General features: G+C 39.1%; 1 protein-coding gene across 12 annotated transcripts in view; it reads right to left on the bottom strand.

The window, feature by feature from the left end:
• Positions 1-18,461, bottom strand: part of baiap2b (BAR/IMD domain containing adaptor protein 2b) — a 93,442-nt gene that overhangs the window by 49,832 nt on the left and 25,149 nt on the right. For 10 of the 12 annotated variants that reach the window (XM_037544184.1, XM_037544178.1, XM_037544175.1 and 7 more), the window contains exon 3: positions 17,602-17,688. The exons of the other annotated variants lie outside the window; for them this stretch is intronic. In XM_037544184.1, the coding sequence (XP_037400081.1) occupies positions 17,602-17,688 (87 nt within the window). The remainder of the gene's footprint in view (positions 1-17,601; positions 17,689-18,461) is intronic. 12 annotated transcript variants of the gene reach the window in all.

Consider the following 18,461-nt stretch of genomic DNA (forward strand, 5'->3'; position numbering starts at 1 on the left):
CAGTTTTGTCAATCCAGGATGTAAATTTAATGCATATAATTCATTAATGAAGTGTGTTAATTATTCATACAATTACATTTAAACAGTATAGAAAAACAACAGTATCACTCTAGACTTCTCAGGACCAAAAAGAAACACATACTACCACACTGAAGAAGTCTGAGTATCAGCACGCAGGATTGACTACACGATGATCCCACAAATGCCCACCCAAACAGTGACCGGGTCACCTCATGGCCCACTGAGACCTGAGCTAAAGCTTTGGATTAGGGCTAATACACAATGCAGGCAGGGGTGAATCTAGAGAACTTTATTAGTGTGTGCTGGTGGGCTTCTAGAGAGTGTGTGTGTGTGTGTGTGTGTGTGTGTGTGCTGGCAGGCTGGAGACTGGGGTGTTTTTCAGTTTAATTCTGCTCTTCCTAACCTCCTATGCATTCACTCACAGTTTTACAGTTTAGCCTCTTAACTACACCCACATTACTGTTCTGCACTCTCATAATTATATAACTTGCATATTAATTTCATAGTAGTTACTGAATATTTTATGGTAGTTTTGAGATAGAAGTCTTAGGATTCATAATGGACCGATAAATAATTATTACTAATTATTATCATAACTTGTTAAATTAAAATGACCTTCTACATGAGCAGGCAATATATTATATATATCGCTGCTGTCGGAAGAAAACCTTGTATCTCCAAAATAGTCACTTTATAGGAGAAGGAAAAAACATACTTCACTTTCAATGTAAGTCAATGGAACCAGAATTTTTCCCATGTCATTTTGGGTCATTTCTTTTAGGCCACTCATCATAAAATTTACAAACAATGTAAAGAGTAACAGATACTTTCAAATTATGTCAAAAACAGAAAAATGCCAAAAATGGAGATACAAGGTTTTCTTCCGACAGCAACGATATAATACAAGGTTTTCTTCCGACAGCAACGATATATATATATATATATATATATATACACACAAATACATAGAATAAATAGATGGATATACACAAACACACTTGTCAAGAGGAGAGGGACATTGTGTGAATGCCCTTGTGTACCATCCCTCATTGACCTTGGCCCCCCAGCTTCATCTCTACAGCAACACACTCTAATTTCCTCTCCTAGTCAGCACAATGTGATCTAATACCACTCCACCCTTCCCTCCATCCCTCCTTCCATCAGCCCACTCACACTCAGCCAGACCTCTAAGCCGCTTACCAATAATCAGCGCAGATCACAGCAGCTGCGGCTTACAGGGGCCTTCTACATATTGTTGTCTGAGCTTAAAAGAGGGCTGGAGCAATTAAAAGACGAGCAATTAAAGCCAACACTGGACCCTTCAGTGACCGCTGATCAATGGCTACAGAGCTCTCAGTTTACTGAGACAGTATGTGGTCTCTAATATTTTAGAGGCCTGCAACAGGCTTTACAGGGAAATCCCCTTATTCAGAATAACTGCCCTTTGACCATGAAGAGACTATTTGATTGTTGCAAAGAAAGACAAAAGAAAGAAAAAATATGTGGATGAAAGAGCAAAAGAAACCACACTAAAGCAAGAAAAGACACAACCATCCATCCATACGTCCATCCATCCATCCATCCATCAATTTTCTAAGCCGCTTCACCGTCAGGGTCGCGGGGGGTACTGGAGCCTATCCCAGCAGTCTTCGGGCGGAAGGCAAGATACACCCTGGATGGGTCGCCAGTCCATCGCAGGGCAGACAGACAGACACAGACAGTCACTCACACACTCACACCTAAGGGCAATTTAGCACGTTCAATTGACCTGACTGCATGTCTTTGGCCGGGCGACCGGGGTCCTCTCTGTGTGGAGTTTGCATGTTCTCCCCATGTCTGCGTGGGTTTCCTCCGGGTTCTCCGGTTTCCTCCCACAGTCCAAAGACACAACCAGTCTTATGCAAAAGTTTGAACACTCTTGGCTAAGCTAAGTGGAGATGGTTTGTATGGTGTAGTGGATAACACTTCTGCCTTCTACGCTGTAGACTGGGGTTCAATCCCCTGCCTGGACAAGCCTCCTACACTGTACCAATAAGAGTCCTTGGGCAAGACTCCTAACACCACCTTTGCCTATCTGTGTAAAATGATTAAAATGTAAGTCACTCTGAATAAGAGCATCAGCCAAATGCTGTACAAATTTTGTTGATTTAAGTAAAAACATGCTAACACATCCTCTACAAGCAACACACTTAAACATGGTTAAGTGCACAATTTCTAGTTATTGGCTGAAATTGGGAAAAAAATAAAAGACAAAACATAAAACGTGCTGTAACTTTTGCACAGGCCATGTTTTATGCTCTATTTTTTCCCAATAGGTTAAATTCAGCAAATTAACAGTATTATACACTTCGTCTTTAAGCTTAGGGTTGAATTAGTTGTAGAACAGTACTAGAAAGCCTGTTTTTGTCTGTAAGGGTCATGTGGACAGACCATTTCTCTCTAATGTGTCTGATGAGCTGGAAGCAAGGAAGAGAGTTACAGCTCCATTATCCACACCCAGCAGCTTGAGAGCCAGGGAGCCTGAGGGCTGAACTAAATGAATGAGAGACAGAATCAGAAAGAAAAAAATGACAGATGCCAACTGATGCCTAGTAAGACAGCACTGATGCAGAGTTTTTCAGCTGAAAATTAGTTCTGTGTCTGGTCTAATCCCCCACTGCCCTCTCAAGGGGGAACAAATAGTGATTTTTTTTGTGAACCGTCATTGTATGTATGGCTGGATCTTTCTCTCCATTACTTGCCCTTTCTTCCCTCTTTTGCTGCCCACCTTCCATTCACTTCTTCTCTCTCCATCTTGATTTAGGCCATCTTTCCTCTATGCCTAAGCATTTTACTACTTTACACCACTTCTCAGCATTGCTGTGACCTTGGTGGAGGTAATAAAAGTCAACAGCTTGAGAATGATGCAGCGCTGGTGCAGATGCCGGTGATAAATATTAGCACCCTCATTCTCCATTCTCAAGCACAACACTATAATCACACCACTACGCTTTTAAAGCTGCAATGTGGAACACACTCAGCTACGCTAACAGTCGCCTTGCTGTGAGCCTGAAAACCACAAATGTTTTAGGGCTCTTCATGCAAAACAAGAGCTCTTGCTAATTGCTTTTTTTCATGCTGTTAGACAGCAAAACACAACTTTGCAGGTCATGAAGGCCCAAAGCAGTAGGCTATAATTTCTAAAAAGTGAATCAAAAAGATGTGTTCGCTACTAATTTGACTGCATTTTAGAAGACATGAGTCATCATGTTCACAACTCTGCCCCAAAACTCTAAGGGTCCATATGGAGGTACATATTTCAAGTCCTCCCTCGCATAACTATATAACTTATGCATGAGTTTCATATCAGTTATGCAACATGTATAGTTGAAGAGGTTTGTTATGAAACGCACAGATCACCTGCAAGAATTTTCTTATTTTATATATATATATATATTTCTGGGAGTGAGCTTTCAAAATTCAAGATTAATGGTATATTTTGATTAATGCCACCTTTATTAGCGAAACAAAAATGCACTTTCCATGATACATCAACTGATGTCTTCAAAAACATGTGTCCAAAATTGTTACAAAAATTCTATTTGGGTCTGTGTGTTTGTCTGTCTGTCTATCTATCTATATTTTTTTAGGTTATAGAAGTGTGTAATAAAACTTTAATTAAGATTCTTGATGGTTTCTAAATATATCATGTAGTTTAATTGGAAATACATATGTGTATTTTTTTAACAAAAAAAAAAGAAAAATAATTTTTGATGCTTAGGTGTACCTATTTTTATAGATTAACAGTAGTGTTTTATTCTAGGATGTCTCTTCACTTTCAATAAGAATCGCATTTAATAACTGAAGTAAATCTAAAATAGTTTTACTGCATGAAATAATAAAAACAGGGCAGAGTAATATTTAGATAAATGTCAATATTGCTTTCTAAACCCTAAAGCGATAAAGGTGAGAGCAGCCTTCTACACATCTGGCAAAAACATTGATAAACGTTGTTTTATGTCTGAATTTCTCTTCATTTGTTTCATGCATGCATCCCTTACACATGAGCTTTTATCTATGGTCATCAGCTGCCTCAAGCAGCTGGCTGAGTGAGGGGCACCGGGATTGTACATGTGGAAAGCCAACTCATCTCCATGCTGGGCTAAAGTCTAACAGCGAACCCCAAAAGACCAGCCTTTCCTTCCACTCTCTTTTCCCCCTGTAACTCATAACAGCCTGATGTCTGATGACTGAACTAACCTACCTCAGACTGCAACTCACTAGACGAGAGGTGAGACTTGGCATGTTCTGCAATGTATATATTTACTTATATATGTACATTACTGCTACATTGTGCCATTTCTAGCTATAGTAGTTAAGATTAACAACTAAATAACAAGCCAATGGTGTTCAAAAAGTTATTAATGTCATATTAAGCAGACATACCATTTTGAACTTTGCTCGACAGCAGGTTCTAATATATAACCATTAGAGTGCAGCTGTGATGGCCAGAATGGAGATTGATTACTGCAGTGACACTCACACTAACCAGTAGGGAGGCAGCACGACATGAACTGATGGACTCTCAGATCTGTAATGAGGTCTAAAGGGATGAGACACTGACAACACTGAGAACAGTGAAGTTTAGAAATGGTTTGAGCACCAAAGTATAACTCTTAGAACTCAACACTTTTCTCACAGACATGACACACAGCTATAGTTCCTGTGGAACATTTTTAGATTGCTAAAGCTTTCTAGACCCTTTCTATTCACAGTCCAGACATAGCTTCTCTAGACATTAAAGAGACCTTAATATGCTACATGTCTGTCTCACCCAAATGTCTTTATTTCTTATGTTTTTTCGTTTTCAGATGAATCATTGCCTTCCATATCTCATTTGGCTCCTGGGCAGATTTTTTATTTTCTTCATGTTTTTCCTTTTGAGTCTCAGTTCTTCTCAGTGGTTCTTCTTCATGCTCTTAGGATGTTTTTCCTTTTTCAGTCTCAGTTCTTCTCAGTGGTTTTTCTTCATGCTCTTAGGATGTTTTTCCTTTTTCAGTCTAAGTTCATCTCAGTGGTTTTTCTTCATGCTCTTAGGATGTTTTTTCCTTTTCTAGTCTCAGTTCTTCTCAGTGGTTTTTCTTCATGCTCTTCGGATGTTTTTCCTTTTTTAGTCTAAGTTCTTCTCAGTGGTTTTTCTTCATGCTCTTAGGATGTGTTTTCCTTTTCTAGTCTCAGTTCTTCTCAGTGGCTCTTCTTCATGCTCTTAGGAAGATTTTCCTTTTGTGTCAAGTCAAAAGGCTTTTATTGTCATTGCATCCATGTTCAAGTACACAGTGGAGCGAAATTACGTTCCTCCATGGAACAAAATAGACAGTACATACGAAGTGCAAACATGCAGACGTAAGTGTGCAAAACATTAAACTAGAAACAATACGATAAATAAAACAGACATAAAGAATACAGACATCAGACACAGTAAACAGACAGGACAGGGCAGTGCAGTGCCCACACAGCACTCATTTCTGCGCATTTCTGAACATATCTCAGTTCCTCTCAGTGGTTCTTCCTCAGGCTCATAGGAAGTATTTTCCTTTGAGTTTTGGTTTCTCTCAGCATCTCATTCACTTTCATTAGAAAGTTTAGTTTTTTTTTTTTCTTGTGAGCCTTATTCTTCTCAGAGTTCCTTAATCAAGCTTTTAGAGAGCACTGTAATCTCTGGCTTGCTTGTTAGGGGGCTCAGCTAAGCTTGCAGTAAGACTAACTGAGAAGACAGACATCTGATAAAACAGAAGCTGCCCTTTACCTTAATGATATAACTCACAACAGTAAATCTATTTCATATAGTAAATAGCTCATCAAAGGTTTAGTGATCTTACTGTTCAGAATGTTTTCAATACACAATACAAGTAACACACATCTTAGTACGACTGACTGTATTGTCAGAAGTATTCTGACTGTACTGCTATTTTGAGAAAAATGCTAAAGCCCAGCCATTTTATCCCCTTGTTGCAATGGCAGTACTTGTCAGCACTCAAATCTTTCATCCTACTGGTGAAAAATGTAATATAGTCTGGAAAAGAGAGCTGTAAAGTCATTAGTTAGGTAAAACCTGCTCATGATACAAGGAAGACACTTAGACAAACATGCGCCAAGTGTCAATATACTCAAAGGATTAGCAAACAGATACTTTAATGGCAACAAAACCTTCACAGGAATTTTTTCTTACTTAGCAGTAGGAAAAAAGAAAAAAAAATCAAACATTACTCTGAAATTTCCAAGGGTTTTGGTATGCATGGACTGCGTAGTGTTCCCAAACTTATAATGGCCTGTGTACATTCCCAAAGGAAAAGTTTACAGAGTGATTCTTTTTGAAAGATTGTCAAAGAACACTGTTTCATTCTCAACAACAACTGTACCTTGAATTATCAGCCAAAGGGCGCATGCTCTGGGGTCTTTTGCAGTGTATGTATGAGTCTGTGGGGGTCTAATGGTTGTGAGGCTATTACCTGAGGGATGAGAAGACACAGAGCTGTGAGAAAACACTAAAACCATGGCACTGAGATTCACACTTTCTCCAAGTGAGAATGAAACAGTATTTTTTTGTGTCCACACCTGCATCTGTGCAGGAGGAGCAGGTAGAATTCACAGTGTCAATCCCATGCGGTAATGCTGTTTCATGTACCCAGTCAATTACCCTCGAGGTGATTATATGTTCAGCACCCCACTATTGAAGAGAGCCAAGCTGACAACTTCACACTCACAAACATCCTTAACACACTCTCCGGTTCCTTATAAACACCCAGGAGCAGGTTTTAAAACTTCATTTCAGCTAATTTATGTTTTAGATGGTTTGGGTCTTGCACAGTACTTCAGTTAACTGTGTGGAAAGGTGACACCACTGATTGTATCTTCACATCTACGCATTTTCTCCTTTCTTATTTTCCTTGAGCTTTTTTTCAAAAGCACTCTCAGGAAATCCAACCGCAAATCTGTTTGTTACAAAAGCAGAGGCAGAGAGGTACAACTAAAGAATGAATATGACAGTTTGAAGAGAAGAAAAGCAGAAGGTAAGAAGAGTGCAGCAGTATTCAGGTGTATTGTGTTTAATAAACGGATTGCACTGCAATCAAAGACTCTTTAATCTCCAGCCTTCAGCACAAAGAAAGGCTTTTGATCAAAGGATGCATGTGGAGCCAAGCAATGATATTAAGCAATGTACCTCTGCACAAAGTATGATTAAAGGTACAATCTAGAAAATGACTGCATGCTATGGTTTTAGTCTAGTGAATATATAGCTTTTAGTGAAATTCTAATGCTTTACAATGTATCACCAGGAGTTTATATGGGAAGCTTGGTTTGTTGGAGCCACTGGGTTCTATACATGGAACCTTGTAGATTCATGAGCAGAACGTAGTCATAAATGGAACAGTCGTTCACTGCAGCTGTTCCTGAACTGTATTGCTCCATTGTATTTGAGCTGTATTTGTTATACTGCTAATATACACTCACCGGCCACTTTATTAGGTACTATTAGGTATTATTATGTTCAATTGCTTGTTAACACAAATAGCTAATCTGCCAATCACATGGCTGCAACTCAATGCATCTAGGCATGTAGAGGTAGTCAGAATGGGGAAGAAAGGTGATTTAAGTGACTTTGAACGTGGCATGGTTGTTGATGCCAGACAGGCTGGTTTGAGTATTTCAGAAACTGCTGATCTACTGGGATTTTCACGCACAACCATCTCTAGGGTTTACAGAGAAAGGTCAGAAAAAGAGAAAATATCCAGTGGACGACAGTTGTGTGGACGAAAATGTCTTGTTGATGTGAGAGGTCAGAGGAGAATGGGCAGACTGGTTTGAGATGATAGAAAGGCAACAGGAACTCAAATAACCAACCACAATCTCTGAGGAACGTTTCCAACATCTTGTTGAAAGTGTGCCACGAACAATTAAGGCAGTTCTGAAGGCAAAAGGGGGTCCAACCTTTTACTAGCAAGGTGTACCTAATAAAGTGGCCGGTGAGTGTATATGCAACAGTTGGAGAGGATTATCATTAACTCTGGAGACAAATACTCCACTCAAATGGATGAGAGAGGGGGACAGAGAGAGAGAGAGAGAGAGAGAGAGAGAGAGAGAGAGAGAGAGAGAGAGAGAGAGAGAGAGATATTGATAGATAGTGAGAGAGAGAGAAAGAGAGAATATGCAGTGGACTCTGAATGACCTTTTCCACTTGACAGGCTGATAACAGTCCAATAAGACCCCTCCCCAATCTCTGAGACTTTAAAATTAAATTGCCTGCAGAGAAGCTTTCAGAGCTCTTTGCAGATGAATAACCGCTGATGCCCAGATGTTTCTAGAAGCCTGCTTGTCCAGCATTTCTTCTGAAATTAAGGGTATAAATAGGGATTTTGTCATCTGTTTGGTGCAGTAACAGCTTCTACTCTTTGTGAAGGCTTAACAGTAGATGTCAGAACATTGCTGTGTGTGGGAAGTACTTGCATTCAGCCACAAGAGCATTAGTGAGGTCACTTACTAATGTCGAATTATCAGTTCTAGATGTCCATCGCCACTCTAAGATATTGGATGGAGCGCCATCACTCACACAATCACAATCATAATCAGACAATGCAGTTCTGCTGCTCCTCAGCTCAATGCTGGGGGACTTTACACCCCTCTAGTTGATGCTTGGTATTAGGCATTTGTTGGTTGATAATGCTTTTCTGTGGTGATTATACAAAGTGTATATGCATAGTTAAACACCTGTCAGCAATGACTGCACATTAAAGTAGATGAATTTGCTGATTAGAAGGCATGTCTGGATACTTATGAGTTTCGTGTCACAGTTCTAAACAAGTCTTGCTAAAATGGCTCATTAGGTTAAATGGGATTTTCTGTAAAGCTTGTCTAACCTAGCAACAGTTGTTTGAGATATGTGACCAGAGCAATTAACCATCTATGATTGCAAAGACCAGTGGTCACTGCATAAAACTTCTACTGATTTTAAGTTAAATGTTTAATCAATGTAAGTCTACACATTGCAACTGTCAAAAGTATGAATGTATTTTACAACAATAACAAAAAAAAAAGTTTTTTCTCCACTAAAGAGATTTTACACAGCTCACCTATAGTAAAGAGAAAAAATTAAGGGAAAATTTACTTTGTTTCATGCAAGTGACCACTGCTTAGGTTTTAGATTTGAGGTCTAGATATGAATATCTACACGTTTAGTCATACAATCCTATATATAGATCACTGGACTGGGAAAAAAAAATCTTACTAGAATATGACATGGGCATGTGATCAACAGTAGCTTTCAAACCATTTTCATTGAATTTACTTGGAGAACATATGATCTCATGCTGCACTCATCTCCAACTAGGAAAAATAAAAAACAAAATCCCTCAAATGGGAATTCCTACTTGGAAAGTTGGTAAGATGTTCTCATTTCTAGTTTCTGCACATGAGGTCATATAAACATGGCTGCTAATGTCATCAAGAGGATTTAAGTACCACTTCTCTATATTTAAATGAGATGTGGATCAATCACCAGACCACTGACCATAAAGATCACTATGTTGAGAAGGTAAATGCTGAACATTAAAGTTACCACTCATATCTCTAATGTTATCAGGCCAGCTTGTTGATACACCCCCCACTTTGTAGCTCATACATGCGGAGGTCAAACATGATGGATTTCTAAGCTCTGATTTTCCCATTTTCAAGATAAGTAACACAATTTTCTATCATCAAGTAAGTGTTCAAATAGAGTATCTCTTCACTCTATATTGCAAAGCCTTCAGGATGTTTACACTGGAAATATCAGGTGCGCACATCAAGTCAACATGGAAACAAGCTATACTGATATGACCTATGAGAGAATAGTTTGAGACCTCAACTAAAATGGGTATTTATCCTAGCTTTACTTTGGGCAGTTCAGTTGTATCTCATAACTTACATCTAGCTAAGTATTCTCATCAATCAGTGACAAAACAAATGGTATTCATTTGCCTGCTAATTTCAGCATTCTTGCATTTCCTCTCCAATTTATATCCCTTATGTTAACATGCCTTTAATATTAACTGGGAATGTTGTAGAAATCCCTCCCTTTCTCCACTCTGAGGCAGAGCAACAAGACACTGAAAAAACAGAGGCAGGACATCCATCAAAAACAGAGAGTCTATCAAAAATACCAGGCATTTTTTTCTCGATCAATTATCACACGTTCCCTTTACATGATCCCACTCAAGTGCAGAACAGTACAGTGTAATTACATAGTAATTATACAGAACAAATTGAAGTGCTCTGATGGAAAAATAAAAGCAGGTATCAGAGTGAAAGTTCTCCCACTGGCAGATGGAGGATTTTAAAAGTGTGTGCATGTTTTCCAATTGGACAATTGTGCGTATGCAAGTGTGTACTTTTTTCCCCTGATCTAGAACAGACTATTTCAGACTCAAAAGATCTGCACAGTATGCAAAGCCTCCCTTTGAGCTCGACTTAAAATTGTTTTAATGAGGAGGCCAGCTCTTCAAAATATGGCCACCTGCCAGGCCTGAAAAACAGCCAGCAAAACAAAAGTGAGATGCATGAAAAGAAAAAAAAAGATCTGCAAGGTTTTCATAGAGATATAGAACAGAAGGTAAAATTGAGATGCCTCAGGTGCCAATTTGAGCTTTAAAAAGGTATTCTGGATGCACACAGTGCATGCAAGTGGAGTTGTTCATTGCTGATAACAGGCTGTGCATAATGGGATAGATGGTTGTTATAGGTGTAAATGGAGGCCGTGCGACTTCATTTATGTATCGTCTGCTGTTTATCGTGCTTGTGTATGTAAACCACTGATTAGGGTTTTTAATTAGAGCCTGGCTTTGCAGACGTTCATTAGCTGGAGGCTAATGAGTTACTTCCTGTCTGTGGAGAGGGCAAGAAGTGAGTCTGTTTTCAAGATGTAATTCATCGCAGCTTTGAGTGGAAATGTTTGCACAGGGAATATCACTCCTCTCCATTAATCAGCTGCACTTCAGACTAGGCTGTGAGCTCCCCAAGCTTGTAAAAAAATCCGCAGCTCTATAAACCTGCAGCCATGACGACAGCGGACCATATTAGGGCAGGAGGAAAGCGGAAGCTGTTTAGTATCCTACACACACTCGTGCAGCGTGCAGGAGGCAGACAGGGGAGGCTGTTTTTGGCAACACTGACATCACCGAGGAGCCATTTTGGGAGAGATCTATCGCTTTCTCTCTCTCTCTCACTTACACTCTCTCCTCTTGCTTTTCTCTGCGGCGGAACAGGCCCTGTTAAGGCAGGCGTTTGATCTATTTTTAGCATAGTGTTCTCCTCGGGAAGGCTACGTTCCTGCATCAGTGTGGGGGTGATGCGTGCCAACGCTGCACCGAAGGATCTCCACATATTCCTCTCACCCATGGAGAGCTTACATTCTGCTCTGAGCCCCGAAGACAGTCAGGAAAGACTTTAGGTCAATTGACAAAAAGCAGCCAATCTTCATTGCCAATAAAGTTTCTATCTAACTAATGGTGCTAGGGATTCCATAGACATATAATGTCCACTGACTTGGTTATCTCAGTAGTTTGTGACTGCTTGAATCTGAGCCTAAAGCCTCCACATCACCTCCCTGCATTCATCTCAATCCTGCATGACTCACTGCATCTTAGATGGACAATATTTTGGCCTCTGCAGTATATTAAAGCAAAAATAAGTCTAATTCATAATTGTTATCTATAAAAATGGACACAAATGGTAATTTCAGGCTTCAAAATGGCTGCTAGCTGTTCTGTCCTTTTATACAGATAACAGTATGCCATATAATATCAGAAACCATATAAACAAGATTACCTAACAACAGAGTTCGATGCAATTGTGTGATTATTTAGGCATGCAGTTTAGCACAATGCTAATCACTAAGGTTAAAAGAATGGGTAATCAAAAAAACGCACACAGTTTTCCACTTGTGTTTGTTGGCAACGTTAGCCTTGTGCCTGTGCTAAACCAAAGAAGCAAAAGTTCGGACAACAAGCAAGTCCTGGCTGACTGCATCTTTCATAAGCATGAAAAGGTTTCAAGCTCTTTCTTTAAAGAAGCAATAGTAAACTTGTCTGATCATTTGCATTTACTGTTGCTTTGGAAACAGTGATGAATAAGGCCTGAAGTAAATTTATGTCAATATATGTATGTGTACATGTGTCAAATGACTATGGACCATTTTCAAGTGTCACTCAGCACAGCTTGCACATCCTTCAAGTCATCTCATTTGAGCAGACTAAACAATTAAGCTTGCTTTGCTGCTTGCTACTCAATCTCTATAATGCTCCCATTGTTACTTAACCCCTCTCTCTCCCCTCCATGAGTAATCAGTTTCCTTCATGAACTTCTCACACTGGCATGAGGATATTTTAATTACACAGAGTCGATGCTCATTTCCTCATGACTCAGCAGTGACAGATCTGAGGGCGGGAGTGATGAAGGCGAGGAGAGAATCTGTCCATGTTTAGTTCTGTCGTGGGTCACAGTGTGTCGGTCCTATTGAAAGACTGGACCGTCCACACATGCCATGTCAGTGTCACTGCTGTGTTGGGATTGGTTCATAATGTCTGGTTAATAACGGACTGACTTTATATAGCAGCACAGGAGGAGTTGAACAGGTGTATGAAAGGCGAGTGGCATTGTGTGCTTTAGATACAGTATTGTCACAGCATCATTAATGTATTAAGTACTATAAATAAAACTACTATATTAAGTACTATAAATTGAACTACTATAAACAATTTGGTAACTTCTATGAAACTAAGATGTACATTTAAAAAGTGTTGCATGGGATCATTTTCACATGATCTACACCATTATTAGGTACTGAACGATTGTTGCAATCAATGTAAGTTGAATGCATCACTTTGTCAGTGCAAGTACTTATAAGAGTGAAGCATTGGCCTAAATACAATAGCTTGGAGTTTAATGGGTTAAAAGCTGTTACCCTCTTCCCTAAAGTTGTATGGGTTTATATGATGCACCAGTAATTTTAAGCATGGGAAAGAGAGACTTAAATAATAACACTTCTTATAATGATTTTAAAAATGATTTATATGACTATAAATACATTTTACAATCACTATTTATGGACTAATCCTAATCAAGAGTGGCCATTACTTGCACTGTTCCTTGTATATCTATGGCATGTGATGGATGATTTTTCGCTTTCAGACTCTTTTTATGAAGTCAACACTTTCATTGCATGGCACTCTCTTTTACACTCTAATGTCATTAGCAGTGATTCATGTCATTTTCCCATCCTTTTTCAATGAGATATTAGACCTCATTTTTTACAGTTGTTACAGCACAAGGCGCAAGCTGCCATTCCTGACCCACTTATTTTCCAGCAAAACTACTTCTCAAAACACGAATGCACTTATATGTATTGAATCTCTTGCTCCTTCTCTCTCTTTCTCTCTAATATTGCATCTTGCCTAGTTGGGTACCACTCATCCACACAGCTCTACCAATGGTCTTATGGCATGTGGAATATGCACATGCACAAATGCAGCCTAGATGCAAAAATACACCCCAAAGATGCAGCTTAAATTCAGCTGAAAAATGTTCACACTTCATGCCTCTGATGCTGCTGCCAACACTCTCCTGTCACACTACCACTGCATAAAAAAAATATATATCAGTGTTAATAAGACTGAAATCCAAAACTGTATGTTTTCTTAAAACCCTTATGACCACTCTCTCCAGGGCTAGGAAGTGACCTCTGTTCTGATTGGCCACTCAGAACTGTACTTCATTCCAAAAGTAGTCTAGGTTGAAATGCGGGAACAAACTGTTAGATCAGGACTGAAATCCTCAGAGACATTAGAACATTACAGAGGTGTGAAGCAACACCCCACATCACTTCTAAACGAATGGGTGGGTTAGACTGTGAATGAGCAGTCGTGTTTAAGTGTATTCATGGTTGTGACCACAATCATCATGAACTCAAAATGGGCTTTGCAGCTTAGTTCCCTTATATGGACTGTACAGACTTCTGAGTGAAAGCCTTGATATGTCTATGATATGATACACACCCTTCAATATCTTTCTGCTACTACATCTCCCACAGAGCTTACAGTGTCCCTGCACTGAACCCAGCCTTAAGCTAAACCGGTTCTTCAGCCGAAACAAAATCTTCCTGGTTAACATCCTTAAGAAAGAGGAATGGAAAGGCTTTTGGCATAGCGCTATTGCAGGATTCCTCCAAAGAGAAAAGGAATCATGAGCTCGGGAAGCACAGAAAGTGGAAGGTTTTGCTTCAAGAAAATTATCTAGAATAATCTGCCCAGAGAAAGAGAGAGAGAGAGAGAGAGAGAGACAGAGAGAGAGAGAGAGAGAGAGAGAGAAAGACAGAGGGGGGGTTGGGGTTAGGGGTTTTAGGAAAGGGAATGTGAAACACAATGTTCTGCATGTGACAGACACAGTCATTGCTTACTTATATAGAGCTGCAGGCAGTACTGATATGTAGGGATGACATCAATATACCTCGGTTCATCCATGCCTGTCAGCATTCTTAATAGAGAGGAGGAATTCTCTTTGTAGCTCAAATACACACACACGCACACACACACACACACACTGCATATGGTATCTGCCCCTATGATTTTAGCAGAAATAAAGGAGGGTAAATTAAACAAATGATATACAAGAAACGACAGAAATGCTGTATCACCTGCATGCACACAGGTTTGTTTTTATACAGTGTCAGGAAATGAGGTTGTACATGCAATCAACTGTTTTTGTATATGTAAGTATTTATATGTAATAATAATGTAATTATATTGTGACCAGAACAGACCTTGTAACTCCATTTTGGCTTTTCTAATTTTTTACATCACTTGAAAACTGCAGCTCTTTACATTGTGTAAAAAAGTCATGACAAATGGACCAATACAAATAGTGTAAATTTACCTGGAATTTAAATATTGACAAATCATTGCCATAAATATGACAAGGCAGAGGTCATTTGATGTCATAAGTGGTCATTTTGTTTAGCAATATAACCATGTTATGTTATCATTACCAGTGTGATTACCAATGTGACAATCATGATATTAAAAATGATGCCATCTGTCATGACAAATAATAGTAAAGGTAATAATATGACACTGATATATTAGTGAACAAAATCTGTCAGGAAAACTCAGCATATGACCTGCCAAAATATGTTTACAGTATATTTATGTCAATGTATATAGCAGGGTTCAAGTAAAGTGTTACATGCTTTTTTGTCTCCTGTAAAGCACCATTGTGGGGAATCAAGGTTTCTGCCTTCATGTATACAAATGTATAATATATAAATGTAATAATTTTCACCTTAAACCTCACCTCATACGTTCCTCTAACCTTCAGTAACCCTCAGTAACCATTTCAACTCCATATTAATGCAGATGAGAATGGTACCAATCTAATATAGGTGTAATGGTTAAGTGTCCACATACTTTTGGCCACATAGCGTATCTCTTAACTGTACATATATGTAACAAGGCTAATGTTGGCTTCTTATTTGCCAGCCTCTTTTCTGAAACTTTCATTCTGTAAGGCACATGAATGTAACTGCTGCACCATTCAAGGTGGAATGAAAAATGCTAAGAAAGTGCTGATTAAGAAGCTAGCCTTATAACCCATATAGGTATGCATTTATTATTTTTATGGCAGTTTCTGTAGCCATTTTTATTAGTTTTTGTAAAATCTAGGTACGCATGATTCAAACACCATAGAGCTCCCTTAGTAATGCTCACTTCTACCATAAAAGGTTCTGTCATAACACACTGTTTCTGTCTGAGACAGTGCTGAACCAGCAGTCCTCCTTAGCAAACACTATATCACTGCTACTACACTTTTTTTAAGAAAGTCAATTTTAGCTCTACTCCATCGTTTAGATATTGAAAGCGCTAGATATCAGCTAATGGCATCAGCAGAGATAACAATGAGCATTTTCAATAACGGCTCTTTGCTGATGGAGAATGGGAACTCTATTGAATCCGCATTCAGAGAAAAGAAGCAGTCTGAGAGAAAATGAAACGAGATGAAGCTACAGTGACACGCGAGAGGTGAGAAGAAAAAAAACGTCCCAGCAATGAATAATGAAAGCAGAAAAGAGCTTTAATGTTGCATTCACTCACTCATCTCTCTCCCCTGGCTCCCTCCTCACGTCAGATTAAAATTTCCAGTTATATTTGTTGTCATACCTCAGATTTGCTTTCAGCAGCAGGGTAAGGGAGTGGACATTATGTTGCAAAGGATCTACACAGGACTCCATCAAACCACAATCATCACATCCGTTTGCCTCAAAAATATTCTCTGCATCATGCCATCAAAAAGATTTGCCTTTATTACTTTTGCATTAATTTGTCATAAAAAGGGTTTACTGAAGTTTAAATCTCTCAAGAACACTTACTTTACCTGAGGATGTATTCAACACGTGGAAATTATATATGACATTCAACCTGTATAACATGGTTATACATGTAAAATTAATAGAAGTAGTATATGTATACATATTAATTTCTAAACCTCAAAGCACAGAGCATCCAAATACATCACTCTCTAGTTAAGTGCACTTCTCTCTGGACTCTCCTGGTCAGTATCAGTGCAAATGAATACAAATAGTGTACATGTATGCAGTGAAAGAGTACTGGCTTGTTGTTTGTGCCATGGTGTCTATTAATGTAAGATCATAATAAGCAGAAATCCTCTTAATAGAGCATACTGATGTATGCATGAGTGCTGAATCAAAATAACATAACTGTCTTATATGACGTTATTGCAGGCTGTTATCTTTTTATTGTTGTTTTGAAATATTAAAGTGCATGAATGAAGACATTTTTGGAAGATTTGCCTCAAAACACTGCAACACAGACTTCTAAAAACACTACAGTGTTCATTAAACGATGGTTTTGTTTGTAGGCTTTGACCATTTGTTGCATTACAGTTCCCTGAGAGACTCTTTGGATCTCAGCTTTGTTTGTTATTAGTTTGTGGGTAAAAACACAACTGTGGCGGCAAGATTTTATAAACATATGCAGTATGTACAAACAGCATCTGTACATTTTTTGCTGACTCGACTGCTTGTGTTCTCACACAGTCTCTTCTTACAGCATTTTGCATGTTGTGGTGTAAAGAAATACAAACAGTTTTTAGGTCACAGTACATCACCACACATGAATGCACAATGATATCGGTCAGGAAAAGAAAAAATGTTCTCACTCTAAGTCTAAATGCAAGAATCAGAGGAGCATCAGGGGAGGTTTGCATTATCATTTTCTCATAATACAAATGTAATAGCTTAAAAAGCACAAAGATGCTCTCTGGAGGAAAACAGGACAAGAGACAGAAAACAATGTAACTGCACTGCACAGGTATGCAAGTCTGTGATGTGTGTGGCTGATTGTATATGTATGTGTGTATGTGTCCAAATACTGGGTTTAATGGCCATATTATGCATGAGACATTTCAGACCATTCACTCCAAGTTTTGTTTGAAGGCCATTCTACCTGCAATTCCCCTCCCAACCACAGGGGCCACTGCAGCTACAGTCTATAAACTCACCAAGGTCCTTAGAGCTGTGAGTCTCGCTGGCCAGTTCGCCCATCCGCACCAGAGCGTCGAAGTAGCCTTTTGCTGCAAATGTCACACCTGAAAACATGGAAGCATTCGGGTCATCAGAGACGGGAATGTTCTAGAACTTTCCGACCCCCGGAGCATCCCTCAACCCATGGCTTCCGTAATCTATGACAACAGGTGTGGTGGTGGGAAAACTTAAAGATTTGTGTTCTATGATGGCTCTGAAGGAGAGTGTGGGAGGGGAGTGGCTTGGGATTGGGGAGCAATGAATAAAAGCAGAATCTCCTCAATAAATCCAAAAACAGGCGCTCTTCAGCCTATCCAGGAATCTGAAATGCCAAACTGTGGCCTTTCACAATCCATGGCCTCATCGTCTGATCCAAAATCAGAGAAAGAGCTTTTCTGATTCTGCCTGGGGTTGCACAGCAGGGAATGCTATGCCTCACCTGCCTCACTAATGCAGAAAGCAGCTCATCTTAAAGGAGCCTGGACCGAAAATAGAAAGAGCCAGAAAGTTCTAAAGGTTCTTTTAATTTTAACATGCTAAGCAATTCTTAGCAAAAGGTGAGATATCTGCCCTAAAAACTATTAGATTAAACATATTAGGCCCAGAGAAACATCAGCAGCGTATCATTATAATCCAGTCCACATGATGCGTTAGCAAATGTTAGCATGCTAAGCAACTGTTAACACAAGGCATAAAATCTGCCTTAATTGTCATTAAATGATAAATAAAAATCCCAGAAAGTCATCAAAAGTGTATAACTTGAATAAATTCAAGCCATTAAACTCAGACTCCACCAAAAAGTTGGCAACGTCACCAATGAAAGCTTCTACAATGCATG

The sequence above is a fragment of the Pygocentrus nattereri genome, chromosome 13, assembly GCF_015220715.1.
Source record: "Pygocentrus nattereri isolate fPygNat1 chromosome 13, fPygNat1.pri, whole genome shotgun sequence".
Lineage (NCBI taxonomy): Eukaryota > Metazoa > Chordata > Actinopteri > Characiformes > Serrasalmidae > Pygocentrus > Pygocentrus nattereri.